Source organism: Cinclus cinclus, chromosome 31 (genome assembly GCF_963662255.1).
Source record: "Cinclus cinclus chromosome 31, bCinCin1.1, whole genome shotgun sequence".
NCBI lineage: Eukaryota > Metazoa > Chordata > Aves > Passeriformes > Cinclidae > Cinclus > Cinclus cinclus.
This window is the reverse complement of record NC_085076.1, coordinates 1,605,744-1,633,297: the sequence shown is the minus strand read 5'-3', so window position 1 is coordinate 1,633,297 and position 27,554 is coordinate 1,605,744. Positions and strand designations below refer to the sequence as shown.

The 27,554-nt window shown below is 61.9% G+C and overlaps 3 protein-coding genes across 6 annotated transcripts; 1 reads left to right on the top strand and 2 right to left on the bottom strand.

Annotated features, from left to right (window-relative positions):
• Window positions 1-4,819: 4,819 nt before the first annotated feature.
• On the bottom strand, window positions 4,820-14,580 carry LOC134055177 (V-type proton ATPase catalytic subunit A-like). Its single transcript, XM_062511324.1, has 14 exons — window positions 14,514-14,580; window positions 13,988-14,116; window positions 13,428-13,642; window positions 12,403-12,540; window positions 11,203-11,354; window positions 10,461-10,623; window positions 9,922-10,030; window positions 8,632-8,754; window positions 7,750-7,864; window positions 7,591-7,654; window positions 6,965-7,168; window positions 6,025-6,119; window positions 5,393-5,564; window positions 4,820-4,912 (listed from the first exon to the last, which is right to left on the bottom strand). Exons 1-14 carry the CDS (start codon window positions 14,578-14,580, stop codon window positions 4,820-4,822), a joined length of 1,839 nt encoding a protein of 612 aa, XP_062367308.1.
• Window positions 14,581-15,710: 1,130 nt separating this feature from the next.
• On the bottom strand, window positions 15,711-21,121 carry PFDN2 (prefoldin subunit 2). Its single transcript, XM_062511542.1, has 4 exons — window positions 21,051-21,121; window positions 20,306-20,394; window positions 19,202-19,325; window positions 15,711-16,313 (listed from the first exon to the last, which is right to left on the bottom strand). The coding sequence occupies exons 1-4, from the start codon at window positions 21,111-21,113 to the stop codon at window positions 16,140-16,142; spliced, it is 450 nt and encodes a 149-aa protein (XP_062367526.1). The 5' UTR covers window positions 21,114-21,121; the 3' UTR covers window positions 15,711-16,139.
• A 134-nt stretch (window positions 21,122-21,255) lies between these two features.
• Window positions 21,256-27,276, top strand: NIT1 (nitrilase 1). 4 transcript variants are annotated; one of them, XM_062511329.1, is made up of 7 exons: window positions 21,256-21,278; window positions 22,097-22,168; window positions 22,726-22,986; window positions 23,539-23,642; window positions 24,493-24,626; window positions 25,024-25,149; window positions 26,050-27,276. In XM_062511329.1, coding segments are annotated over exons 1-7 (969 nt in total). In that variant the 5' UTR covers window positions 21,256-21,276; the 3' UTR covers window positions 26,320-27,276. The 4 variants fall into 4 exon arrangements, with proteins under 4 accessions (XP_062367313.1, XP_062367315.1, XP_062367316.1 ...); XM_062511331.1 differs by lacking the exon at window positions 25,024-25,149; XM_062511332.1 differs by lacking the exon at window positions 21,256-21,278 and having other exon boundaries at window positions 21,884-22,168; window positions 22,925-22,986.
• The last annotated feature ends 278 nt before the right edge of the window (window positions 27,277-27,554 follow it).

Genomic DNA, 27,554 nt, shown 5'->3' with positions numbered 1-27,554 from the left:
ACAGCAGTGACAGAAGTGACAGTGACACCAGTGACAGTGGCAGCAGAGCCCGGGCACAGCTCAGTGCAGCAGTGACAGTGACACCAGTGTCACCAGTGACAGCAGTGACAGCAGTGACAGCGTCACCAGTGACAGTGACATCAGGGACACCAGTGACACCAGTGACAGCTAAGAGGGGGCACAGCTCAGTGCAGCAGTGACCAGGGACAGCAGGGACAGTGACAACAGTGCAGCAGTGACAGCAGTGACAGCAGTGACAGTGACAGCAGAACCCGGGCACAGCTCAGCACAGCACGGGTGTCCCCCCCTATTCCCACCCTGTCCCCGCCCCACGATGCCCCCCCCCCCCCCTTGGGGGACAATCCCCGAGCCCCCCGTGTCCCCTCTGTCCCCACGTACCTGCCAGCAGCAGGGTGGCCCCGGCCACTCGTGCCCGCGCCCGCCGGCCCCCGCCGGCCCCCACGGACAGGCCCAGGGCGAGTCCGGCAGCGGCGGCGACCACCGAGAGCAGCAGCAGCACCCGCGCGGCCTCCAGGAGGGCTGGGAGGGGACAGGGCTCGGGGACACCGCGGGGACACGCGGGGTGACCCCAACCCGTGTCCCCCCCTCCCTCCCCCCCGCATGGGGACACCCGCGGGGACAGCTCTGGGGTAAGGGGTTACCGGCGGGTGGCACCTCTAGGGACCCTCTGGAGAGGAGGGGACACCAGGGACACCCCTAGGGGACACCACGGGGGTGGGGACATCGGGGACAGCTCAGAGCAGGGATAGAACCCCCCCGATTCCCGCCCTGCTGGCTCCCACACCTCCTCCCCAGCCGGGGCGTACCTGGGGTGGTGGCGTGGGGGTGGCACTGTCCCCCGAGGCAGCCGTGCCACAGCCCCAGGCTGGCCGTGCCCCCCGGTGCTCGGCGTTGCACCCAGAAATGGGTGGCGGTGGCGGCCACCAGCAGGGCCAGGCCACTGGCCCCGCACAGGAGCCCCCCGGCCGCGGGCATCCCTGCGGGGACACGGGGACACCGTGGGGAGAGCGTGGGGACAGCGGCACGGGCAAGGGGACAGGTGTGGGGACATCCATGGGGAACGCAGGGACAGCGTGGGGACACGGGGACAGCCCTGGGTGCATCTGTGGGGACACTGAGACAGCGTGGGGACAGTGGCAGGGACACAGGGGACACCCCTGGGGACACGGGGGTACCCGTGGGTGGCATCTGCGGGGGATGTTGGGGACACCCATGGGGACATTCCTGGGATAAGGAGCTTCACGGGGGTGGCGCCTCTGGGGACACGGGGACCCTCCGCAGCATGGGGGGACACCAGATGGGGGAGGCAGGGGTGGGGACATTGGGGACATTGGGGACAGCCCCCCGGTACTCACCCGCCTTCAGCAGCCTCTGTGCCGCTGCCCCATGGCCGCCTGTCCCCTTGTCCTGCTGTCCCCTTGTCCCCGCGCTGTCCCCCGGGAGGGGACAGGGCCCCTGGCACGTGGCACTGCCATTGTTGGGGACACAATGGGGGAAGGCTCTGGGAGCTGCGGCCACCCCCGGCTGCTGAGGTGGCATTGATTTGTCCCCAGCCGGGTGACACTGCGGGGGAGGGGGGACACGGCCGGGGTCACCCCCGGCGACACTGACGGGTCCCGCCAGCGCCTTGGGGACAGCGGGTGACAACCCCGCGGGCAGGGCCAGCCCAGGCTGGGCCGGGCTGGAGAGGGGACACTGGGGACACTGGGGACACTGGGGGCACTGGGGGCACTGGGGACACGGGGACACACTCAGGTGTCAGAACCCGCGGGCCGGTGGCAGCAGGAGGACGATGGTGACAATGACGGCGACAATGACAGTGACAATGGTGACGATGCCGCGGCCGCCGCCCGGGGGGGCCCCGGAGCAGGGGGGGCTGCAGGGGGCACCTGGGGGGGCGAGGGGGGCGCGACAGGGGGGACCCTCAGAGGCTGCACCCCGAAATCCTGCAGAGCCTCTGGGGATATCTCCAGAGCCCTCCCCAGAGACCCCAAACCCCACAGAGCCCTCCCAGACCCCATACCGGGGTGAGGGGCTCTGGCTGCACCCCCACATCCCATAGAGCCCCCCCTAGACACCCCCGAATCCCACAGAGACCTCCCCCCATATCCCATAGAGACCCCAGACCCAACACGGGTGAAGGTTTTAGGGTGAGGGTCCCGGGAGGTTTCTCAGGATGGGGTCCCATGGTGAGGGGGTCTTCACGGGGGGGGTCCCGGGGGGGGTCCCGGGGGGGGTCCCGGGGGGGGGGGTCCCGGGGGTCTCACCGGCGAGCAGCCGCAATGTCACTGTCCCGCAGGAGCACTCGCGGTCCCCCAGGAGGTGACAGGTGAAGGTGTCATTGTCCCCTCCGCACACGTCCCGCAGCACCAGAGACCCTGGGGGGACATCGGGGGCCACCAGCGTGGCCCTGTCACCGTAGAGGGGGTGACAACGCTGGGGACCCTGCCTCAGGCCGCACACGGGGACAGCGGGGACAGCGGGGTCACCCCGAAAGTGCCACTGCACTTTGATCATCCGGCCCAGGGACGGCCCCGCCGTGGGACGCTCCAGGGTGACGCTGGCACCCAGGGTGGCCTTGGCCACTGCGCGGCCACGGTGGCGGCTGTGGCACTCGCAGGGATCGCCCGGGCCTGGGGACAACGGGGAGTGTCACCTGAGCTGGCACCCAGGCGTGGTGGCCCTGGGGACAACTCGGGGTGGCGCTCGGCCCGTGGTGGCTCTGGGGGAGGGACTATGGGGACAGGTGACACAGGCACCCACCCGTGGGTGGTGGGTCCATGAGGGGACCTTGGGGGTTGTCACCGTCGCACGACGAGGGTGGCACTGCTGAGAGACCCGGGGACTGTCACTGTCACCTCGGCCGGGATTGTCACCTCGGCTATGGCTGGCACTGTCCACTGAGGGACGCTCGGGGACCGCCACCACTGCAGCTCCGGACAGGGGCGGGGACCGGGTGGGGACAGGAGCGGGGACAGCGACAGCGACATGTCCGAGTCCCTGAGTCCCCCCCAGCACACCCAGCTCCCCCCCACCCCCGGCACCCCCAAATCGCCCCAACCCCCCTGCACCCCCAGCACCCCCCAAGATCCTCCCCCTTCAACCCCCTGCACCCCCAGGAGCCCCTGAACCACCCCCCCCCCGGGCCCCTCTGGACCCCCAGAGACCCCCGCCCCCCCCTCACCCCAGGTCCCCCCAGACCCTCCCATCCCCGGACTTCCAGCACCCTCAGGACCCCCCTGCACCCCAGAGCCCCCGAGACCCCCTTGCACCCTGTACATCCCCCGACCCCTCTGAACCCCCCCCCCCAGAACCCTCTGGGCTCCCAGGACCCCCCTGACCCCAAGAATCCTCGAGACCCCCGCACTCCCTGGCCCCCTCTGAACCCCAGGACCCTCGAGACCCCCTTGCACCCCGAAGCCCCCAAGGCCACCCCAGACTCTGATCAACCTCAGGACCCGACCCTGCGACCCCTGGGACCCCCGAGACCCCCAGGACTCCCCATATCCCGCAACCCCCCTGGACCCCCCCAGCATCCCCAGGACCCCTCCCAGAACCTCCCCGACCCCAAGAACCCCACAGACCCCAACACTCCCGCCCCCCTCGAATCCCCCCCGAGCCCCTCAGCACCCACAGGGGGTCCCCAGGGCCGCCCCCAGCCCCAGGGCCGGCAGCAGCAGCAGCTCCCACATGGCGGGCCCGGGAGGACACGGGGGACAAGGGGGACACAAATGACACCGGACCCCGCCAGCCACGGGTGGGGGAGACACGGGTGGGTCACACTCCCTAAAAGGGCCCGACCCTGCCACGTGGCGGCTCCTCCCCGCGGGGGCTGTCCCCGAATGTCCCCGCGGGTGTCCCCCCCCCCTCCAGCCACGTCCTGAGGTCACCTCCTGTGGCGTGGGGGACTGGCGCTGCCACCCCCGTGTCCCTCCCAGGGGTCACTGTCACCCCTGTGGCCCACCCAGGGTATCCTTGTCACCCCCCTGTCCCCCCAAAGTGTCCCCATGTCCCACCCATCTGTCCCTGTCACCCCCGTGTGTCCCCCCCCCCGTTTCTGTCCCTCCTCCCGGCATGTCCCTGTCTCCTCCACAGGGTGTGTCCCCCACCCTCTCCGGGTGTCCCCATCCCCAGATGTCACACGGGGGGGGGACAACAGCCCAAACCCACCCCATCGACCCTCCCTCGACCCCTCCCGGCACCAGAAGTGTCACCCCCGCAGTGTCACCTCCCCATTGTCACCCCATTGTCCTCCCCATTATCAACCCCATTTTCCGCCCTCATTGTCCCCCCATGTCACCCCCCCGTGTCCCCTTGTCACCCCCACAGTGTCACCCCATTGTCACCCCCATTGTCCCCCCCCGCAGTGTCACTCCTCTTGTACCCCCATTGTCCCCACCCGTGTCCCCCACCATTGTCACCTCCATTGTCCCCACACTGTCACCTGTGTCCCCCCCATTGTCACCGGTGTCACCTCCATTGTCCCCACACTGTCACCTGTGTCCCCCCCATTGTCACCGGTGTCACCTCCATTGTCCCCACACTGTCACCTGTGTCCCCCCCAGTGTCACCCGTGTCCCCCCGGCGTCCCCCCCGGTGTCCCCCCCACCGGACGCTCCCGCCCTCCTCGGGAAGCCACACCTGAAGCTCCAAGTGCCACCACGGGCCTTTTATTGGGAGCCCCGGGGGATCCCCCCCATCCTGTCCCACCCCCGCATTTGAGGACAGCCCCATCCTGTCCCCCCATGTCCCCTCCCCTCGGGGACCCCCCCCCCCCCATTCTGTCGCTGTCCCCTCCTCAGTCCCCCAGGCTGCGGAACGCGGCCACCATCTCCTCCTGCAGCTGCGCGTAGTTCGCCAGGATCCGCTGCTCGCCGTCCTTCACCGGGTCCTGGGGACACGGGGGGACACGGGGGGACACGGGGGGACACGGGGGGACACGGGGGGACACGGCGGGGTCACCCCCAGACCCGCACCGGGGGGTCACGGTCACCCCCCAGGGCACCCACGCTGAGCTTCGTACGGGACCCCTTCCCAAAATCCTTCCCCCTTTACCTCTCCCTAAGTCTCCCCCACGGGGGTCTCTGCCCCCCGAACTCCCCCTTAACCTTCCCGTGGGACCCCCAAGGAGGGTCTGACACCCCCTCCCCACCTTAACCTTCCCCCAAGACCCCCCCCAAATGACCCCAAATCCCCTTTAATTTTTCCCTAGGACCCCCCAAATCCCCCCTTAACCCTCCCCTAGGACCTCCCCACGAGGGTCTCTGCCCCCCAAAACCTCCTTTAACCTTCCCCTAGGACCCCCAAACCCCTCTTTAACCTTCCCCTAGGACCCTCCCCAAAAAGGACTGCGTCCCCCCCCGAACCCCACCTGGAATTTCATGGCGCTCAGGCGGTACAGGATGTCGCCCATGCCCTCTCGGATGGTGGCCCAGGTGACACGCTGCTCCTCGGGCCCCGCCCCCTCCACCGCCCCCCGTGCCAGGTCATAGAAGGTGACCAGGTTCTGCAGCATGCCCACGGTCTTGTAGAACGGGCAGAACCTGGGGGGTGGGGGAGGGTCCGGGGGGGTCAGGGGTTGAGAATGGGGAGGTTTGGGGGTGTCTGGGGTGCCAGGAGGGGGAATTTGGGTGTTTTGGGGGACCAGGGATGGAGTTTGGGAGGTTAAAGGGGGGTCACAGTGCAGCGTGGCCATGGTCTTGTAGAACGGGCTGAACCTGGGGGGGGTCCTGGGGGTCAGGGGCGTCTTGGGGTGTCCTGGGGGTTCCCAGGGGGGTCCCAGTACTGGTGATATGCAGGGCTGGGGTCAGGGTGGGGGTCCCAGGGGGTCCCGGGGGATCCTGAGGGTCCTGGTATCGCTCATAGGCAGGGTGGGGGTCAGGGTGGGGGTCCCAGGGGGTCCCGGGGGATCCTGAGGGTCCTGGTATCGCTCATAGGCAGGGTGCGGGTCAGGGTGGGGGTCAGGGTGGGGGTCAGGGTGGGGGTCCCAGGGGGTCCCAGTACCGGTCGTAGGCCGAGTATCCGTTCTGCTGCAGGAAATCGTCCTTGAGCAGTTTGGCCACTTCCAGCGTCACTTTGTCACCTTCGGCCAGCGACGCCTGGGGGGGACACGGGGGTCCTGTCACTGCTCCGGCCACAGCCCCTTCCCAGACCCCAAACCAAATCCCAGAAATCCCACGAACCCCACAAACCTTCCCTACGAGCTGCACGATCTCGGCCAGCTCCTCCTCCTCCTGCAGGGTCCCAAATCTCACATCCCCTATCCCAGATCCCCCATCCCAAATCTCACATCCCCTATCCCAAATCTCACATCCCCTATCCCAGATCATCTCACATCCCCTATCCCAAATCTCACATCCCCTATCCCAAATCTCACATCTCCTATCCCAGATCTCACATCCCCTATCCCAGATCCCCCATCCCAGATCTCACATCCCCTATCCCAGATCCCCCATCCCAGATCTCACATCCCCTATCCCAGATCCCCCATCCCAGATCTCACATCCCCTATCCCAGATCCCCCATCCCAAATCTCACATCCCCTATCCCAAATCTCACATCCCCTATCCCAGATCATCTCACATCCCCTATCCCAGATCATCTCACATCCCCTATCCCAAATCTCACATCCCCTATCCCAAATCTCACATCTCCTATCCCAGATCTCACATCCCCTATCCCAGATCCCCCATCCCAGATCTCACATCCCCTATCCCAGATCTCACATCCCAGACCAAATAAATCCCGTAAAATCCTATAAATCGACCCCACAAACCTTCCCCACGAGCTGCACGATCTCGGCCAGCTCCTCCTCCTCCTGCAGGACCCCAGACCGCACATCCCACATCCCAGATCTCACATCCCAGACCCTAGATCTCACATGGCTGACCCCAGATCTCACTTCCCAGACCCCATAAATCCCATGAATCATCAACCCACAAACCTTCCCCACGAGCTGCACGATCTCGGCCAGCTCCTCCTCCTCCTGCAGGATGCGCCGGGCGCGGTCGCGCAGCGCGGGCAGCTCGGGGTGGGAGCGCTCGTAGTGCGGCTCCAGCGCCCGCAGGTACCGCGAGTACGAGATCAGCCAGTTCACCGAGGGGAAGTGCTTGCGCTGGGCCAGCTTCTTGTCCAGCCCCCAGAACACCTGCGAGTGTCACCTGTGTCACCCCGTGTCACCTCGGGTCACCCACGGCATCCCCGAGTTTCTTATCCCTCCCGGAACAGCCGGCAGTGTCACCCCGTGTCACCCCCGTGTCACCAGCCTGTCCCCGCGTTTCTTGTCCAGCCCCCGAGCAGCCGTGACGCCGGGAATGTCACCCCCGTGTCCTCATCCAGGGGTCACTATCGGCATGTCCCACTCCCAGTGTCCCCATATCCCCCCCAGCCTGTCCCCATCCCTGTCGCTGTCCCTGTCCCCTCCACGCTCCTCCCTGTGTGTCCCTGTCCCTTCCATGTCCCCCCCAGCGTGTCCCTGTCCCACTCACGCCGCTCACGCTGTCCCTGTCCCCTCTGTCCCCTCTGTCCCCTCTGTCCCCTCTGTCCCCTCTGTCCCCCCCGTCCCCTCACCTGCACGATGCCCAGCGTGGCCGAGGTGACAGGATCCGAGAAATCCCCTCCGGGGGGGGACACCCTGCGGGGGGGGGGGGGGGTTGAGTTGAGCTGGGGGTGCACCGGGAGGGTCCCCCGGCCCTTGTCCCCTCCCCCGGGTGACACGGGGACACTCACGCTCCGACGATGCTGACGCTGCCCTCGCGCTCGGGGGTCCCCAAGCACCGCGCCCGCCCCGCGCGCTCGTAGAACGAGGCCAGGCGGGCCCCGAGGTACGCGGGGTACCCGCTGTCTGTGGGGACACTGCTGTCACCTCCCTGTCACCTCCTGGGATCACTGTCACCCCCTGCTACCTGCTGTCTGTGGGGACACTGCTGTCACCTCCCTGTCACCTCCTGGGATCACTGTCACCCCCCGGTACCCGCTGTCTGTGGGGACACTGCTGTCACCTCCCTGTCACCTCCTGGGATCACTGCCACCCCCCGGTACCCGCTGTCTGTGGGGACACTGCTGTCACCTCCCTGTCACCTCCCTGTCACCTCCCTGTCACCTCCCTGTCACCTCCTGGGATCACTGCCACCCCCCGGTACCCGCTGTCTGTGGGGACACTGCTGTCACCTCCCTGTCACCTCCTGGGATCACTGCCACCCCCCGGTACCCGCTGTCTGTGGGGACACTGCTGTCACCTCCCTGTCACCTCCTGGGATCACTGCCACCCCCCGGTACCCGCTGTCTGTGGGGACACTGCTGTCACCTCCCTGTCACCTCCTGGGATCACTGTCACCCCCTGGTACCTGCTGTCTGTGGGGACACTGCTGTCACCTCCCTGTCACCTCCCTGTCACCTCCTGGGATCACTGCCACCCCCCGGTACCCGCTGTGTGTGGGGACACTGCTGTCACCTCCCTGTCACCTCCCTGTCACCCCCGGGATTCTCCAGGGCACACACAGGCATGGGGTGGGGGGGTCACAAGGTCCCCAGGATTTGGGGTTTGGCAGCTCCTTCCTGTGGGTTCAGACCCCACCCCCATCCCCAAATGCCAGAATTTTGGGGTCTCACCTGCCGGCATCTCCGCCAGGCGCCCCGAGATCTCCCTCAGAGCCTCGGCCCAGCGCGAGGTGGAGTCGGCCAGGAGGCAGCTGTGCAAACCCATGTCCCGGAAATACTCTGAGAGCGTGATACCTGTGACACAGGTGTGACACGGGGGTGACACACCTGTCATACCTGTCACACCCCCAGGGATAGTGTGATACCTGTGTGGCACAGGTGTGACACACTTAGCACGCACTTAGCACACACCTGGCACAGCTGTCATACCAGTCACACCCCCAGGGACAGCATGATACCTATGACACAGGTGTGGCACAGGTGTGGCACAGGTGTGACAGCGGTGTGATACCTGTGACACGGGTGTGACACACCTGGCACACACCTGCCACACAAATGTCACACCTGGCACACCCCCAGGGACAGCGTGGTACCTGATACACACCTGGCACATGCCTGGCACACACCTGGCACACACCTGGCACACCCCCAGGGACAGCGTGATACCTGATACACACCTGGCACATGCCTGGCACACACCTGGCACACCCCCAGGGACAGCGTGATACCTGATACACACCTGGCACATGCCTGGCACACACCTGGCACACACCTGGCACACCCCCAGGGACAGCGTGATACCTGATACACACCTGTCACATGCCTGGCACACACCTGGCACACACCTGGCACACCCCCAGGGACAGCGTGATACCTGACACACACCTGTCACATGCCTGCCACATGCCTGGCACACACCTGGCACACACCTGGCACACCCCCAGGGACAGCATGATACTTGTCACGCAGCTGGCACACACCTGTCCTATGTGGCACACACCTGGCACACCCCAGGGACAGCGTGATCCCCTGTGCTCCCATATCCCTGTCCCCCCTGTGTCTCCCCTGCTGTGTCCCTGTCACACACACACGTCCCTGTCCCCTCTATGTCCCAGTCCCCCGTGTCCCTGTCCCCCGTGTCCCTGTCCCCCCTGTCCCTGTCCCCTCCGTGTCCCTGTCCCCCGTGTCCCTGTCCCCCCTGTCCCTGTCCCCTCCGTGTCCCTGTCCCCCGTGTCCCTGTCCCCCGTGTCCTTGTCCCCCTTGTCCCTGTCCCCCCTGTCCCCCCCGTGTCCCTGTCCCCCCGTGTCCCTGTCCCCCTTATCCCTGTCCCCTCCGTGTCCCTGTCCCCCATGTCCCAGTCCCCCGTGTCCCTGTCCCCTCCGTGTCCCTGTCCCCTTCATGTCCCTGTCCCCCGTGTCCCTGTCCCCCGTGTCCCTGTCCCCCGTGTCCCTGTGTCCCCACCGGTGTAGATGGAGGCCTCGCGGGCGGCCACGGGCATGTTGGACGTGTTGGCCACGAGCGTTGTGCGCTTCATGATGGACTCGGAACGGCCACCGACCTCCATGGTCAGCTGGGGACAGCAGTGTCACATTGTCACCTCCCTGTGTCACCTCCCTGTGTCACCTCCCTGTGTCATCCTGGGACAGTCCTGTCACCCACCTCCATGGTCAGCTGGGGACAGCGGTGTCACATTGTCACCTCCCTGTGTCACCTCCCTGTGTCACCTCCCTGTGTCATCCTGGGACAGTCCTGTCACCCACCTCCATGGTCAGCTGGGGACAGCGGTGTCACATTGTCACCTCCCTGTGTCACCATGGGACACCTCCACGCTGATCTGAGGACATCAGTGTCACCCTCAGTGCCTGTCATTCCCCTGTCACCCCGCTGTCACCCGCGTGTCCCATGTCACGGTGTCACCCCGGGGAAGTCACTCAGGATTCTCCCTGGACACCGGTGTCACTGCCACCCTGCTGTCCCCGCGTCGCGGGTGGCGGTGTCACCTCGGGGAAGTCCCGCAGCACTTCGGACATTTCGTTGCCGCGCTCGCCGCAGCCCACGTAGACGATGACGTCGCTGTTGGAATACTTGGACAGGGATTGGGAAATCACCGTCTTCCCGCAGCCGAACGCGCCCGGGATGGCCGTGGTACCGCCCTGGACACACCTGGGGACACGGCGACACGGCACGGGGGTGGCGGGACCCCGGTGCCGCCCTGTGCCCGTCCCCGTCCCTGTCCTGTCGCTGTTTCCCGACCCCATCCCTGTTCCCAAATCCATCTCTCCCTGTTCCTATCCCTGCCCCATTCCCTGTCCTCAACTCCATCTTTCCTTGTCCACGTCCCTGTTCCCTGTCCCCATCCCCAATTCTGTTCCCTATCCCTGTTCCTCCCTTCCCTCCCCCCATCCCCACTGTGTCCCCCACCCCAATCCCACCCCTTTCCCTCCCCCGGATCCTTGTGGGAAAAATGCAACTCCCTGATCCCGATCCTGATCCCAGCCCTGATCCCAATCCCATTCCCTACAGGAACAGTGCAACCCCCCAGTCCTGATCCCATTCCCTACGGGATCAGTGCATCCCACCCAGTCCCATACCCAGTCCCGTTCCCATTCCCTGTTCCCAGTCCTAGTCTCAGTCCCATTCCCGTTTGCGTTCCCAGTGCCATTCCCAGTCCCATTCCCAGTCCCAGTCCCAGTCCCAGTCCCAGTCCCAGTCCCAGTCCCAGTCCCAGTCCCCGATCCCTACGGGAACAGCGCGTCCAGGACCCTCTGGCCGGTCAGCAGTGGGTGATTGGCCGGGAGCTTCTCGGCCACGGGCCGGACCTGCCGGACCGGCCACACCTGGATCATGGAGAGCGGCTCACGGACCCCCTGGAATTCCAGCTCCAGCACCACATCCTGTGGGATCAGTTGGGATCAGTCTGAGATCAACTCAGGATCAGTCTGGGATCAGATGGGATCAGACTGGGATTAAACCGGGATCAGTCTGGGATTAACCCAGGATCGGTCTGGGATCAGTCTGAGATCAACCCAGGATCGGTCCAGGATCAGCCTGGGATTGGCTCTGGATCAGCCAGGATCGGCCTGGGATCCACCCAGGATCAGTTGGGATCGGCACGGGATCAACTGGGATTGCCATGGAACACCCCCAGGCCCCACCCCCCAACCCAATCCCGCTGATCCAAATGATCCCAGTCCGTTGGGACAACCATCCTGTTGATCCCAGTGCCGCTGAACCCGGTGCTGCTCCCGCTGATCCCAGTTCCGGTGAACCTGGTCCCGGTGATCCCAGTGATCCCGGTGATCCCAGTGATCCCAGTGATCCCGGTTCCAGTGATCCCAGTGATCCCTGCTCCAGTGATCCCGGTGATCCCAGTGATCCCGGTGATCCCGGTTCCAGTGATCCCAGTGATCCCTGCTCCAGTGATCCCGGTGATCCCAGTGATCCCGGTGATCCCGGTTCCAGTGATCCCAGTGATCCCGGCTCCAGTGATCCCGGTGATCCCAGTGATCCCGGTTCCAGTGATCCCAGTGATCCCGGTGATCCCGGTTCCAGTGATCCCGGCTCCAGTGATCCCAGTGATCCCGGTGATCCCGGTTCCAGTGATCCCGGTGATCCCGATTCCAGTGATCCCGGTGATCCCAGTGATCCCGGTGATCCCAGTGATCCCAGCTCCAGTGATCCTGGTGATCCCAGTGATCCCGGTGATCCCGGTTCCAGTGATCCCGGTGAACACAGTGATCCCGGTTCCAGTGATCCCAGTGATCCCGGTTCCAGTGATCCCGGTGATCCCGGTTCCAGTGATCCCGGTGAACACAGTGATCCCGGTTCCAGTGATCCCAGTGATCCCGGCTCCAGTGATCCCGGTGATCCCAGTGATCCCGGTTCCAGTGATCCCAGTGATCCCAGTCCCGGTGATCCCGGTGATCCCGGTGCCTCGCTCACCGCCACGCCGTAGTGCCCGGGGGGAGCGATGTAGGTGACGGTGCCGCGGCTGCGGGGCGGGACCATCAGCCGGTGCTGCAGCAGCGAGTTCTCCGCCACCGTCCCGTAAATGTCCCCGCCCGTCACGTGACTCCCGACCTGGGGACACGGCGGCGACACCGTCAGCCATCCCCGGGGGGCTCTGCACCCCCTCCACCCCGGGTGCTGGGACAACGGCGGTCGCCGTGTCCCCGCGTGTGACCCGTGTCCCTGCGACCTTCGTGTCCCCGTGACACCCGTGTCCTTGCATCCCCATTGTCCCTGTGCCCCCGATGTCACCGTGTCCCTGCGACCCCGTGTCCTGATGTCCCTGTGTCCCAAAAATGTCCCTGCGACCCCGTGTCCCCATATCCCGTATCCTGATGTCTGTGTCCCCGTGTCCCCATATCCTGTGTCCTGATGTCCCCGTGTCCCCATATCCCTTGTCCTGATGTCCCTGTGTCCCCCAATGTCTCTGCGACCCCCGTGTCCCCATATCCTGTGTCCTGAATGTCCCCGTGTTCCTGTGTCCCGATGTCACTGTGTCTCCTGTGTCCCGCGTGTCTCCGTGTCCCCCCATGTCCCCAGGGCTCTGTGTCCCCCGTGTCCCCGATGTCCTTGTGTCCCCATTGTCCCCGCATCCTCTGTGCCAGCAGGTCCCCACTCCCTTTTTGGCGTCCTCACTCCCTTTTTGGGGTCCCCACTCCCTTTTTGGCGTCCTCACTCCCTTTTTGGGGTCCCCACTCCCTTTTTGGGGTCCCCTCCTTGGCAGGGGGGGACAGGGAAGGGAGACAGGACCGGTTGGGTGGGACAGAGAGGGGACAGAGACCTGGGAGGACACAGAGGGGACAGGGAAGGGACAGGGGGATAGGATGGGAAGACAAAGAGGGGACGGAGGGGCTGGGAGGGGACAGGAGGGACAGGAAGGGGACGGGGAGGGGGACGGGGGGACAGGAGAGGGATGGGACAAAGGGACAGGACGAAGGTGACAGGGAACGGCCACGCACCCGGATGTTCTTGCTGGGGGTGAAGTCCCAGGCCAGGTGTCGCGGCAGCGCGGGGACATTGGTGCCCCGCGGGATGTAAATGCTGCGCGTGGCCTCGGCGATGTCTCGCAGCGGCCGCTGGATCCCGTCGAAGATGGAGCCCAGGATGCCCGGGCCCAGCTCCACCGACAGCGGCTTCCCCGTGCGCAGCACCGGGTCCCCAACCTGCACCCCCGCTGCGGCCGCTCAGGAAATGTCACCGCGAGTGGGACACGGGGACCGGGCGGGACAGCGGGGACGGGATGGGCTGGGGGGGGGGGGGGGGGGGGTGGAGGGAGGGAAAGGGGCGACAGCGGCGACAGGGAAAGGATGAGGGGGACAGGAGGAGACGGGGAGGGGACAGGACACGGGGGACAGGGTAGGGGTAGGACGAGGGACAGAGGGCACAGGACAGGGGGGTTGATGGGGGACAGGGAGGGGACAGGGGAAGAAAGGAGGGGACAAGGCGGGGCGGTCGGAGGGACAGAAGGGTGACGGGGAGGGGTCCGCGGGGACGTCGGGGACATAAGGGGACAGGATACAGGTCTCCTCGTACACCTGGAGCGTGGCCATGTCCCCCTCGAGCCGGATGATCTCCCCCACGAGCTCCGCGTGTCCCACCCGCACCAGCTCGTACATGGCCGCCCCCGCCATGCGCGTGGCTGTCACCACTGCGGGGACACGCCGCTGGCACCCCGGCCAGGGGCCACCGCCCCCCGGCATCCCCGCCTGTCCCCAACCCGCCCCCGCGGTCACCACCCCACCTGGGACCCCTCTGTCCCCACCCCTGTCCCCTCCCCATCACCACCCCCGGTGGTTTCCCACGCTGTCCCCTCTTGTCCCCGACCCTGTCCCCTCCCCACGACTGTCCCCTGGTCACTGTCCGCCCTCCTGTGTCCCCCCCCACCCTCCCCCCGGGTGTTCCCCCACCCCACGACCCTCCCCGCTCCCCACTGTCCCTTCCCCACTGTCCCCTCTCCTGTCCCCATTTCAGCGCCACAAAGCCCATCGGGGGTCCCCTTCCCCGGCTGTCCCTCTGTCCCCAGGTGTCCCCAGGTGTCCCCGTACCTGGCCCGGACACTCCATGCACAGCCCCCACCAGGCTCTCGCGCTCCTCCAGCCGCGTCCCGTCCATGGTGTCCCCTCCCCACCGCGGTGGCACCGCCGTTAAATGTCCCCGAGCACCGGTGACAACCGGACAGGGCCACCGCAGGGGTGGTACCGTGTGCGGCCAACACCGCGTCCCCACCCCCGGGGACACCGCGGGGACAGCGGGTGACACCGGCTTGCTCCGGTGCCAGGGCCAGAGCGGGTGTGGCACTGTGTGCAGTCAACAGCTCCTCCGGGTGACACCGGGTGACACCGGGTGACACCGGCACGCGCCGAGCCGGGCCCGGCCCGGGGTGATGGGGACACAGCACGGTTGTCCTTGTCACCTCCCTGCTACGTCCTTGTCACCCCACCATGTCCTTGTCACCCCCTTTTCTGTGTCACCCCCACGTCCCTGTCACCTTTTTTTCTGTCACTCCCTTCGCTTTGTCACCCCCCCATCCTTTGTCACCTCCCTGCCATGTCCTTGTCACTCCTCTTGTGTCACCCCCTTTTCTTTTGTCACCCCCTTTTCTTTTGTCGCCCCCTTTTCTGCGCCACTCCCATCCTTTGCCACCTCCCTGATGTGTCCTTGTCACCCCCTTCTCTTTGTCACCTACCTGCCTTGTCCTTGTCACCCCCTTTTGTCCCCCGTGTCCTTGTCACCCCCACGTCCTTATCACCCCCCACCCTTTGTCACCTCGCTGCCGTGTCCCTGTCACTCCCTTTTCTGTGTCACCCCCTTTTGTCACCCCCCCTCATCCTTGTCACCCCCTTTACTTTGTCACCTCACAGTGTCCTCTGCCCCACCCCTTCGAGTGTCACCGACACAGTTTGGGGTCCCCCAGCTTCCACATTTTAGGGTTTTACTCTCCCCGTTTTGGGGTTCCCCCCACTCCATTATGGGGTTTAACCGCCATTCTGGGGTCCCACCCCCTCATTTTGGGATCCCCCCGCTCCCACATTTTGGGATTTTGCCCCACTGTTTTCAAGTCCTGCCCTCCTCAATTTAGGGTCCTCCCCCATTTTTGGGGTTCCCTCTTCCCATTTTGGGGTCCTACCCCCCATTTTTTGGGTCCCCCACAGAACTGTCTTTATTTGGGGTCGTTCCCCCACTCCCTCACCCCAAACCCTTTTCCCCATTCCCTACAAAAACCAACACTGGGCTTTGTCCCAAACTCCCATTTATTGCCCCAAACCCCCAAAACAAACTCAAAACCCCTCTGGGAATTGTGGAGGGGTTTTGGGACAAGACCCCCCCGGGGACCCCCAAAATCCATCTGGGATTTGTGTGTGTGTGTGGGGGGGGTTCAGGACACCAAAACCCCTCCAGAGCCCCCCAAAACCAACCCAAAATCCCTCTGGGAATTGTTGGGGGGGGGGGGGTCAAAACACCAGGACCCCCTCTGGGACTCCCAAAATTAACCCAAAATCCCTCTGGGAACTGAGTGGGGGGTGAGGGGGGGTCAGGACACCAACACTCCCTCCCGGGGACCCCCAAAATCCCTCTGGGAAATGTGGAGGGGTTTTAGGACACCGAGACCCGCCCCATAGCCCCCAAAATGAACCCAAAATCCTTCTGGGAATTGTGGGGGAAGGGGGGGGTCAGGACACCAAGACCCCCCCAGGACCCCCCTTGCCCCCCTCGGGCCCCTCCCGGGCCGGGGCTTTGGGCTCATCCTCCCCCAGCAGCCGAATGTTGTGACGTTCCCGGAATTCCGAGAGCTCCCGACCCTTGGCCTGGAGCTGCTGAGCCAGAGCCTCGATCAGCTTGGAGATCTGGGGGGAAAAAAATGGGGGAAATGGGAAAAATGAAAATGGGGAAATGAAAATGGGGAAATCAAAATGGGGAAAATGGGAAAAATGAAAATGGGGAAATCAATGGGGAAATCAATGGGGAAATCAAAATGGGGAAAATGAAAATGGGGAAAATGGGAAAAATGAAAATGGGGAAATCAATGGGGAAATCAAAATGGGAAAAATGAAAATGGGGAAATCAAAATGGGGAAAATGGGAAAAATGAAAATGGGGAAATCAAAATGGGGAAATCAAAATGGGGAAAATGGGAAAAATGAAAATGGGGAAATCAATGGGGAAATCAAATTGGGGAAAATTAAAATGGGGAAAATGGGAAAAATGAAAATGGGGAAATCAAAATGGGAAAAATGAAAATGGGGAAATCAATGGGGAATGGGAGCCTCGATCAGCTTGGAGATCTGGGGGGAAAAAAATGGGGGAAATGGGAAAAATGAAAATGGGGAAAATGGGGAAAATCAAAATGGGGGAAATGGGGAAAATCAAAATGGGGGAAATGGGGGAAATGGGGAAAATGAAAATGGGGAAATCAATGGGGAAATCAATGGGGAAATCAAAATGGGGAATCAAAATGGGGAAAATGGGAAAAATGAAAATGGGGAAAATGGGGAAAATGGGGAAAATGGGGAAAATGGGGAAAATGGGGAAAATGAAAATGGGGAAAATGAAAATGGGGAAAATGAAAATGGGGAAATCAATGGGGAAATCAATGGGGAAATCAAAATGGGGAAAATGAAAATGGGAAAATGGGAAAAATGAAAATCGGGAAATCAAAATGGGGAAAATGGGAAAAATGAAAATGGGGAAATCAATGGGGAATGGGAGACTCCATCAGCTTGGAGATCTGGGGGGAAATGGGTGGGAAAGGAGGAGGCAAAAGGGAGAAAAAAAGGAGGAAAAAGAGGAGAAAAGAAGAGAAAAAAAGAGAAAAAAAGAGAAAAAAAAAGAGAAAAAAAGAGAAAAAAAGAAAAAAAGAGGAAAAAATAGAGGAAAAATAGAGGGAAAAAAAGAGGAAAAAAAAGAGGAAAAAAAAAGAGGAAAAAAAGAGGAAAAAAAAGAGGAAAAAAAAAGAGGAAAAAAAAGAGGGAAAAAAAAAGAGGGGAAAAAAAAAAAGAGGGAAAAAAAAAAGAGGGGAAAAAAAAGAGGGGAAAAAAAGAGGGGAAAAAAAAAAGGGAAAAGAAAAAGAGGAAAAAAAAAAGAGGAAAAAAAAAAGAGGGAAAAAAAAGAGGGGAAAAAAAAAGAGAGGAAAAAAAGGAGGAAAAAAAGGAGAAGGAAAATTCCAGAACATTTTTTGGGTGGTCCCAGCAGATTTTTTGGGCTGTCCAGCAGACGTTTATGGGATTTTGGGATACCCCACTGGGTTTTTGGGCTATCCCAGAGGATTGAGAGCTCTCCCAGTGGATCCAGGAATATCCTGTTGGATGTTTATGGGAGCCCACTGGAATTTTGGGGTCCCCAGTGGATTTTTATGGGGTCCCAATGGATTTGGGATATCTCAGAAGATTTAGAGCTATCCCAGTGGAGTTTTTGGGCTATCCCAGTGCATTTTGGGATCCTCCACGGGGTTTTTATGGGGTCCCGGTGGGTTTGGAACATCCCAGTGCATTTTGGGATCCCCCACGGGGTTTTTATGGGGTCCCGGTGGGTTTGGAACATCCCAGTGCATTTTGGGATCCCCCACGGGGTTTTTATGGGGTCCCAGTGGGTTTGGAACATCCCAGTGCATTTTGGGGTCCTCCGTTGGGTTTTTATGGGGTCCCGGTGGGTTTGGAACATCCCAGTGCATTTTGGGATCCTCCATGGGGTTTTTATGGAACATCCCAGTGGGTTTGGAACATCCCAGTGCATTTTGGGATCCTCCATGGGGTTTTTATGGGGTCCCATGGGATTTGGGGCCATCCCAGTGCATTTTGGGGTACTCCATGGGGTTTTTATGGGGTCCCAGTGGGTTTGGAACATCCCAGTGCATTTTGGGATCCTCCATGGGGTCCCGGTGGGTTTGGAACATCCCAGTGCATTTTGGGATCCTCCATGGGGTTTTTATGGGGTCCCAGTGGGTTTGGAACATCCCAGTGCATTTTGGGATCCTCCATGGGGTTTTTATGGGGTCCCGGTGGGTTTGGAACATCCCAGTGCATTTTGGGATCCTCCGTTGGGTTTTTATGGGGTCCCAGTGGGTTTGGAACATCCCAATGCATTTTGGGATCCTCTGTTGGGTTTTTATGGGGTCCTGGTGGGTTTGGAGCATCCCAGTGCATTTTGGGATCCTCCACGGGGTTTTTATGGGGTCCCGGTGGGTTTGGAACATCCCAGTGCATTTTGGGATCCTCTATGGGGTTTTTATGGGGTCCCAGTGGGTTTGGAACATCCCAGTGCATTTTGGGATCCTCCACGGGGTTTTTATGGGGCCACGGTGGGTTTGGAACATCCCAGTGCATTTTGGGATCCTCCATGGGGTTTTTATGGGGCCACGGTGGGTTTGGAACATCCCAGTGCATTTTGGGATCCTCCATGGGGTCCCGGTGGGTTTGGAACATCCCAGTGCATTTTGGGATCCTCCATGGGGTCCCGGTGGGTTTGGAACATCCCAGTGCATTTTGGGGTCCTCCGTTGGGTTTTTATGGGGTCCCGGTGGGTTTGGAACATCCCAGTGCATTTTGGGATCCTCCATGGGGTTTTTATGGGGTCCCATGGGATTTGGGGCCATCCCAGTGCATTTTGGGGTACTCCATGGGGTTTTTATGGGGTCCCGGTGGGTTTGGAACATCCCAGTGCATTTTGGGATCCTCCATGGGGTTTTTATGGGGTCCCATGGGATTTGGGGCCATCCCAGTGGGTTTGGGGTCCCAGACCTGCTCCCTGTTGCTCTCCAGTGCAGGCAGCACCTCCTTGACCGTCCTCTCCACCAGCACCCCCCCGACCATACGGAAACACTTCCGGGTGGGATCCACCTCCCGCAGGGTCTCGATCACCAGGCTGCAACAGCGGGAGCAGCATCCCAAATCCCAATCCCAAAGCCACAGCAATCCCAAAATCCACCCTCAAATCCTGATCCCAAATCCTCTAACCTGATCCCAAATTCCAATTACCCCAATCCCGATCCCAAATCCTCCAACCTGATCCCAAATTCCAATTACCCCAATCCCGATCCCAAATCCTCCAACCTGATCCCCAATCCCAAATCCCCCATCCCGACCCCAAATCCCCCAACCTGATCCCAAATCCCCCATCCCGACCCCAAATCCTCCAATTCTGATTCCAAATCCTCCATCCTGATCCCCAATCCCAAATCCCGATCCCAAATCCCCCATCCTGATCCCAAATCCTCCATCCTGATCCCCAATCCTAAATCCCCCATCCCAATCCCAAATCCTCCAACCTGATCCCAAATCCCCCATCCCGATCTCCAATCCTGACCCTAAATGCCCCAATCCTGACTTCAAATCCCCCAATTCCTCATCTCAAATCCCCCAATCCCAACCCCCAATGCCCCAATCCCCCATCCCAAATCCTGATCCCAAATGCCCCGATCTCAAATGCCAACCCTAAATACACCAATCCCCCATCCCAAATCCCAAATCCTGATCCCAAATGCCCCGATCTCAAATGCCAACCCTAAATACACCAATCCCCCATCCCAAATCCCAAATCCTGATCCCAAATGCCCCGATCTCAAATGCCAACCCTAAATACACCAATCCCCCATCCCAAATCCCAAATCCTGATCCCAAATGCCCCGATCTCAAATGCCAACCCTAAATACACCAATCCCCCATCCCAAATCCCAAATCCTGATCCCAAATGCCCCGATCTCAAATGCCAACCCTAAATACACCAATCCCCCATCCCAAATCCTGATCCCAAATGCCCCGATCTCAAATGCCAACCCTAAATACACCAATCCCCCATCCCAAATCCCAAATCCTGATCCCAAATGCCCCCGATCCCGACCCCACCTGTGCTCGTTGAGCTCCAGCTCCAGCTCGGCCGCTTTGGAGGCCAAACCACGCTGGTCCTGCCGGAGACGATTAAAGCGGGACACAACCTGGAATGGGATGGACTGGGTAAACTGGGATGGACTGGGATTGGATAGACCAGGACAGGACAGAGATAAACTGGGATTGGGGAACTGGAAATGGGATTGGAGAGCTGAGAGAATGGGACCGGACTGGGATTAATGGGGGTTGAGGAGCTGGGATAAAGCAGAACTGGGGGTCTGGGAATGCACTAGGATAAACCGGGATGGACTGGGGTAAAGTGGGATGGACTGGTATAAACCAAGATTGGACAAACTGCGGCTGGACTGGGATAAACCCTGGGACGGGAGTGGGATCTCACAGGAGGACCAGGGAGAGACCCCTCCTCATTATCAGAGACCCCCTCAAGGATCAGGGACCCCCCTCACTCCCCACCTTCCCCTCAGGTCCGGGGCCCTGTCCTCCATTTTCTCTCCCCGTTATCAGGGACCCCTTCCCCGTCACCAGAGACCCCCGCCTCCTTAGCAGAGACCCCTCACGGTTATCAGAGACCCACCCTCATTCCCCAGCCCTACAGATCACCCCTCACTCCCCACCTTCTCCTCACACCCAGGCCCCTCTGGTTCCCCCCCGCCGCCCCAACCACCACCCTCCTCCCAGCTCCCAGGGACGTAACCTCCCCTGTTCGCGGACCCCTCCCCAATTCCCGGTTATCGGGCTTTACCTGCTCGGCGCTCAGCGCTTTCCCGGCCGGGGCCGCTCCTCGCCCCTTCACCGGCTCCGCCATTTTTTCCCGCGAGGCACCGCCTCTTCCGCTCCCGCCGCGGCTGCGCCGTCGCTACTTCCGGCCGCCATCTTGGGTCCGGGTGAGGCGGGACCGGCGCCATCTTGGGTGAGGGCAGCGCCTGAAGGGGGGGGGGGGACTTTGCCCGAGCTGCCTCCGGCGGGGAATGTGCGGGAACGGGGCGAAAAACGGGGAAAAAGGGGAAAAACTTCGGGGCAGGAGGGGCCTTGGGGGTGTGGGGAGGGCGGAGGTGCGGGGAATTTGGGGATGTGGGGGGCTAGGGACATGTGGGAGGTGACGGGGGAGCGGTTTGGGGGGGCTGGGGGTAATTTGGGGATGGGAGGGTGCTTTGGGGTCCGATTTGGGGCAGTTTTGGGGTTGTCTGGGGCTTCTTGGGCCAATTGAGGGGTGCTGGGGGCAGTTGGGGGGGTCTGGGGGTAGTTTAAGGGGGGCTGGGGGTAGTTTGGCATCCAAATTGGGGCAGTTTTGGGAGTGTTCAGAGCAGTTCACGGCGTATTTGGGTGAGTTTGAAGGGTCTTGGGGCAGTTTTAGGGTGTTTGGAGTAGTTTGGGATCCAAATTGGGGCAGTTTGGTGAGTGTTTGGGGTTTTTTGGGACAGTTTGGGGTCGTCTGGAAGCAGTTTTTTAGGGTACTGGGGTACTACGGTTTCCAAATTGGGGCGGTTTTTGCGGTGTTTGGGCCAATTTCGGGTATTGGGGGGGGGGTCTGGGGGGAGTGTTTGTGGGGTTTTGGGACCTATTTTGGGCCAGTTTGGGGTGGTCCAAAGCAGTTTTTGGGAGGCTGGGGTGCTTTGGGTCCAAACTGGAGAAGCTGTGGGGAGCTGAGGACGTTTGGGGGATATTTGGGGCAGTGTGGAGTCACGCCTGGGGCAGTTTTGGGGGTTCGGGGGAATGTCTGGGATGTTCCAGCTCCCCCCCACCCTAAGCTGTGTGACCCCTCCCCAATTTGGGGTGTCCCCCTCTCAGGCTGAGGGTGGCCCCCCGGGCCCTGCTGTGCTGCCCCCTGAGACCCTCGAGAGCCCCCCACAGCTCCAGCAGGTACAGGGGAGACCCCAAAAACACAGTGGGGTGGAGGGGGGGGCTGAAGGTGACCCCAGGTGGGTGTGGGGATTGGGTTCAAGAGTGACCCCAGTCCCCCTGGGGTCACCTGGGGGTGTCCCAGTCCCTTTGAGGTGACCCCTCCCACATTCTCTCAGCCATGTCAGTGTCCCCCAGTCCCTTTGAGGTGACCCCAGTCCCTTTGAGGTCCCCCACAGTGTCCCCTCCCCACAGCCCCACGGCCACGGTGCTGTCCCCTGCCTTTGGTATCCCCACCCTGCAGTGTCCCAGCCACGGTGATGTCCCCAGCCCCAGCACTGTGCCTCTGTCCCCCTGAGATCCCTCACAGTGTCCCTGGCTGTGGCAATGTCCCCCTGAGGTCCCTCATGGTGTCCCCGGGTGTGGCGGTGTCCCCCCTGTCCCCCTGATGTCCCTCACAGTGTCCCTCCTGCAGCCCCACAGTGTCCCCCCATCCCCCTGAGGTCCCTCATGGTGTCCCCGGGTGTGGCGGTGTCCCCCCGTCCCCCTGATGTCCCTCGTACCGTCCCCTCCCGCAGCCCCACGGCCATGTCGATGTCCCCAGCCCCGGCGGTGTCCCCGGGGGGGGTGGTGGCAGTGGTGCAGGTGACAAGCACGGCGGACAAGGAGCACAACTGGCAGCAGTGCTCGGCGCTGGTGCGGCGTGCGGCGGCGCGGGGAGCCCGGGCCGTGTTCCTGCCCGAGGGCTTCGACTTCATCGGGGACAATCCCCAGCAGAGCCTGGAGCTGGCAGAGCCACTGCACGGGGACATCGTGGGGCGCTACCGCCAGCTGGCCAGGTATGGGGACACCGGGGGTGGCAGGGGACACCGGGGGTGGCAGGGGACACCTGGGGATACCGGGGATGTCAGGGGATACCTGGGGTGTCAGGGGACACCTGGAGACACCGAGGAGCACTGGAGGTGTCAGGGGACATCTGGGGGACACCGAGGATGTCGGGGGACACCTGGGGACAACAGGGGTGTCAGGAGATACGGGGGGGGGGTGCCAAGGGGGCACTGGGGGGATCTGGGGATACCAGGGAGACCTGGGGGTGCCAGGGGACACTGGGGGGACCTGGGGAATATCTGGGGACAGTGGGAGTGCCGGGGACACCTGGGGACACTGAAGGTGCCAGGGGACACCTGGTGGCACTGAGGGTGCCAGGGGACACCTGGTGGCACTGAGGATACCTGGACCTGTTCAGAGCTGTTCTCATCCGTGTCCTTGTCCTCACCCCCATCCCTTGGACTGGTGTGGGGATAGGGACAGGGGTGGGAACAGGAAGGGGACTGGGGTGTACCACGTGTGTGTCCCCAGGGAGTGTCACCGTGTGTCCTGTGTGTCCCCAGGGAATGTGACGTGTGGCTCTCCCTCGGGGGTTTCCACGAGCGTGGCCAGGATTGGGACAGCACCGGCCGGATCTACAACTGCCACCTGCTGCTGGACAACTCCGGTGGGACACGGTGTTCCTGGCCCCGTGTCACCTCTGTGTCACCCCCGTGTCCCCTGCATCCCCAGTCCCTGTGTTCCCAGCATTCCTGACCATCCCCATGTTCCTGTGTCACCTCCGTGTCCCTCACATTCCCAAGCCTCCCAATGTCCCTGTGCCACCACCCTGTGTCCTCCAGGTCTCAGTCCGTGTCCCCAGCGACCCTCTAGATGTCCCTGTGTCCCTGCCTCAGGTCCCCAAGAATCCAAATCCCCCAGATGTCCCTGGCATTCCCAACCCCAGGATGTCCCTGTGTCCCCTAATGTCCCCAGCATTCTCATCCAGTGTCCCCAGGTGCGGTGGTGGCTGCGTACTGCAAGCATTCCGAGACCTGGCTGTCCCCAGCTGTCCCCAGTCCCCCCATTGTCCCCAGCTGTTGCCACCATTCCTGCAGCATCCCCACCATTCCCAACCCCTGGTGTCCCCAGCTGTCCCCAGCCTGCCGTGGCCACATATCAGAAGTGTTCCCATCCCCTTGATGTCCCTGACTGTCCCCAATACCCCCCAGTGTCCCCCAGTGTCCCTGGCTGTCCCCAGTGTCCCCAGTCCCTGTCCCTGGCTGTCCCCAGCCGCTGTCCCTGGCTGTCCCCAGTGTCCCTGGCTGTCCCCAGTCGCTGTCCCTGGCTGTCCCCAGTGTCCCCAACGCCTGTCCCTGGCTGTCCCCAGTGTCCCCGGCTGTCCCCAGTCGCTGTCCCTGGCTGTCCCCAGTGTCCCCAACGCCTGTCCCTGGCTGTCCCCAGTGTCCCCGGCTGTCCCCAGTCGCTGTCCCTGGCTGTCCCCAGTGTCCCCAACGCCTGTCCCTGGCTGTCCCCAGGAGCACTGGTGGCCGTGTACCGGAAGCTGCACCTCTTTGACGCGGCGCTGCCGGGGGCCCCGGCGCTGTGCGAGAGCTCCTTCACCAACCCGGGCCAGGAGCTGCTGCCACCCATCCCCACCCCCGTGGGCAAGGTATGGCCCTGGCACGAGGCCTTGGATGTCCCCTTCTGTCCCCAGGTGTCGCCTGCCCTCACTGACCCATGTTATTCCCAAAAAGCAGCTGGGATTAGCTGTGTACTGCAGGCTGTGGAGCTGGTCCTGCCCTCATCCTAACCCCAACACTAATGCCGGCCTCTGGTCCCACAATGCCCCGGGCTGTCCCAGGGTGTCCCCAGGGCTGTCCCAGGGTGTCCCCGATGTCCCCTGACCCCACATCCCCCCTAGCTGAGGCTGGCCGTGTGCTCTGCCCTGAGTTTCCTGGAGCTGGCCCTGCCCTGACCCGTGACCCCGTGTCCAGGGTGTCCCCAGGGTGTCCCAGCAGTGTCCCCAGGGTGTCCCCAATGTCCCCTGACCCCGATGTCCCCCCCAGCTGGGGCTGGCCGTGTGCTATGACCTGCGTTTCCCGGAGCTGGCTCAGGCTCTGCGTGGGGCTGGTGCCCAAATCCTGACCTTCCCCTCAGCTTTCACTGTCCCAACTGGAGCTGCACACTGGGAGGTGAGGGGACACCGCGGGGGGCGGTTGGGGACAGCCATGGGGGGCTTGGGGACACCCTAGGAGGGGGCTTGGGGACATTCACAGTGGGGTTAGAGACAATATCAAAGGGTTTGGGACAATCCCATAGGAGTTTGGGGCAATCCCAGAGGAGCTGGGGACACTCCCAGGGGTTGGGGACATTCCCAAAGTGTTGAGCAGGGGCTGGGGACACTCCCAGGGCATTGGGGACATCCCAGGTGCCATTCCATGTCCCCCCTGCTGCTTGTCCATCCATACCCAGGCCATTGAGTGCCCCCTGTGTCCTGACGTCCCCTGGGTGTCACCGCTGTCCCCACAGTTACTGCTGTGTCCCTACGTCCCCCATGTCTCACTGCTGTCCCCACAGGCACTGCTGTGTCCCCATGTCCCGTGGGTGGCACTGCTGTGTCCCCACATTCCCCTGGTGTCACTACTGTGTCCCCACGTCCCCCACGTCTCCTGGGTGTCACGACTGTCCCCACAGGCACAGCTGTGTCCCCACATCCCCCTGGTGTCACTACTGTGTCCCCACGTCCCCCACGTCTCCTGGGTGTCACGACTGTCCCCACAGGCACAGCTGTGTCCCCACATCTCCCAGGTGTCACTGCTGTGTCCCCATGTCCCCTGGGTGTCACCACTGTCCCCACAGGCACTGCTGTGTCCCCACGTGTCACTGCTGTGCCCCCACGTGCCCTGGGTGTCACTGCTGTGTCCCCGCATTCCCCATGTCCCCAGGTGTCACCGCTGTCCCCGCAGGCGCTGCTGTGTCCCCACGTCCCCCGGGTGTCACCGCTGTCCCCACAGGCACTGCCCTGTCCCCGTGTGCCTCGGGTGTCACTGCTGTGTCCCCCCGTCCCCCGGGTGTCACCGCTGTCCCCGCAGGTGCTGCTGCGTGCCCGTGCCATCGAGTGCCAGTGCTACGTGGTGGCCGCGGCTCAGACCGGGCGGCACAACGCGGGCCGGGCGTCCTTTGGCCACTCTCTGGTGGCCGATCCCTGGGGCACCGTGGTTGCCCAGTGCCAGGAGGGCCCGGGGCTGTGCCTGGCCCAGCTGGACCTGGCCTACCTGGAGCAGGTGCGCCGGGAGCTGCCGGTGCACGGCCACCGCCGTGGGGACATCTACGGGACCCTGTCGGGGACAGCGGCCACCTGAGCTGGCACCTGCGGGACTGGCGCCGAGCTCGGGCCCGAGCTGCTCCAAATCCACCCAAAATCCACTCAGAACTCGCCCTGGATTTGCTTTTCTGTCCCCAGAATGAATTGGAACAAGGTGTTCACCCTGCTCTTCTTGGGGTCCCGAATGGGCCCCAAATCTGCATCACTTGAGCTCTGAATCCACCCCAAATCTGCCCTTTTTGTCCCCAAAGGGAAACGGCATCACGTGTTCCCCCTTTCTTTTTTTGGGGGTCCCAATTGAGCCCCAAATCTGCATCAATTCAGCCCCGAATCTACCCCAATTCAGCTCTGAATCTACCCCAAATTGGCCCCAAATCTGCCCCAACTCAGTCCTGAATTTTCCCCAAATCCATTCCAATTAACACCAAACCTGCTCCAAATCAGCTTTTTTTTGTCCCCAAAGTGAAAGCACGTGTTCCCCTTCTTTTTCAGGGGGTCCCAAATCTGCTCTGAATCTGCCCCAAATCAGTCCAAATTCACCCCAGATCAACCCCAGATATGTTCTGAATCTGTTTCCAAAATCAAGTTTCAATTCAGTTCCAATTGACCCCAAAATCTGCCCCAGTTCAGTCCAAATTCACCCCAAAATCTGCCCCAAATCAGCCCAAATTTGCACTGAATCAGCACTTTTGTTCCCAAAATGGAACAGCCCAACGTGTTCCACCCCTATTCTGGGCTCCCCCCATTTTTTGGGGTCTCCCCTATGTTTGGAGATCATTTAGGGCACCCCAAGGGTGACATCAGCACCCCAAATTCCAGCTTTTGCCCAAATCTGCTCTTTCTTCCCCAAAATGGGGCAGCTTGGGGCTCCCCACCCCCTTTTTTGGGGTGTCCCCATTTTTTTTGGGGGGGGGGTCCCCCCTTTTTGGAGGGTTCTGGGGGGAAGAATTTCCTTCTATTGAAATTTGAAAAATACAAAAATCTCAGGAAATTACCCCAAAGTCTGGAGGAATTTGGAGATGGGAGGGATTGGGGATAACCCAGAACCCCCAAATATTTTTTTTTTTGGGGGGGTGGGGGGGGGGAAGAGGAGCTGAACCCCCCAAATGCTGGGAGGGAATGGGGGGAAAAACCAGGGAAAATGGGAAAAAATTCCATCCCTATTGGGTTTTGGGGGAAAATGGGAATTTTTCAGGGGGAAAAAGCAGGGATTTTTGTCAGGAAAATTGGAATTTTGGGGAAAGTTGCCATTTGCTGTTTGTTGTTTTTAAT

Excerpts from the sequence above, each read along its gene's own strand:
- LOC134055177 (XM_062511324.1), bottom strand. The coding sequence starts at position 14,580 with ATGGACGGGACGCGGCTGGAGGAGCGCGAGAGCCTGGTGGGGGCTGTG. Across the intron at positions 12,541-13,427 it reads CCCCCAGCAAGAACATCCGG|GTCGGGAGTCACGTGACGGG; the intron begins GTGCGTGGCCGT and ends CCGTGTCCCCAG. Across the intron at positions 7,169-7,590 it reads CCACGCTGGGCATCGTGCAG|GTGTTCTGGGGGCTGGACAA; the intron begins GTGAGGGGACGG and ends TGACACTCGCAG.
- PFDN2 (XM_062511542.1), bottom strand. The coding sequence starts at position 21,113 with ATGGCGGAGCCGGTGAAGGGGCGAGGAGCGGCCCCGGCCGGGAAAGCG. Across the intron at positions 20,395-21,050 it reads AAGCGCTGAGCGCCGAGCAG|GTTGTGTCCCGCTTTAATCG; the intron begins GTAAAGCCCGAT and ends ATCCCATTCCAG. Across the intron at positions 19,326-20,305 it reads CTGGAGCTCAACGAGCACAG|CCTGGTGATCGAGACCCTGC; the intron begins GTGGGGTCGGGA and ends CCGCTGTTGCAG.
- NIT1 (XM_062511329.1), top strand. Across the intron at positions 22,987-23,538 it reads CGCTACCGCCAGCTGGCCAG|GGAATGTGACGTGTGGCTCT; the intron begins GTATGGGGACAC and ends GTGTGTCCCCAG. Across the intron at positions 25,150-26,049 it reads CTGGAGCTGCACACTGGGAG|GTGCTGCTGCGTGCCCGTGC; the intron begins GTGAGGGGACAC and ends CTGTCCCCGCAG.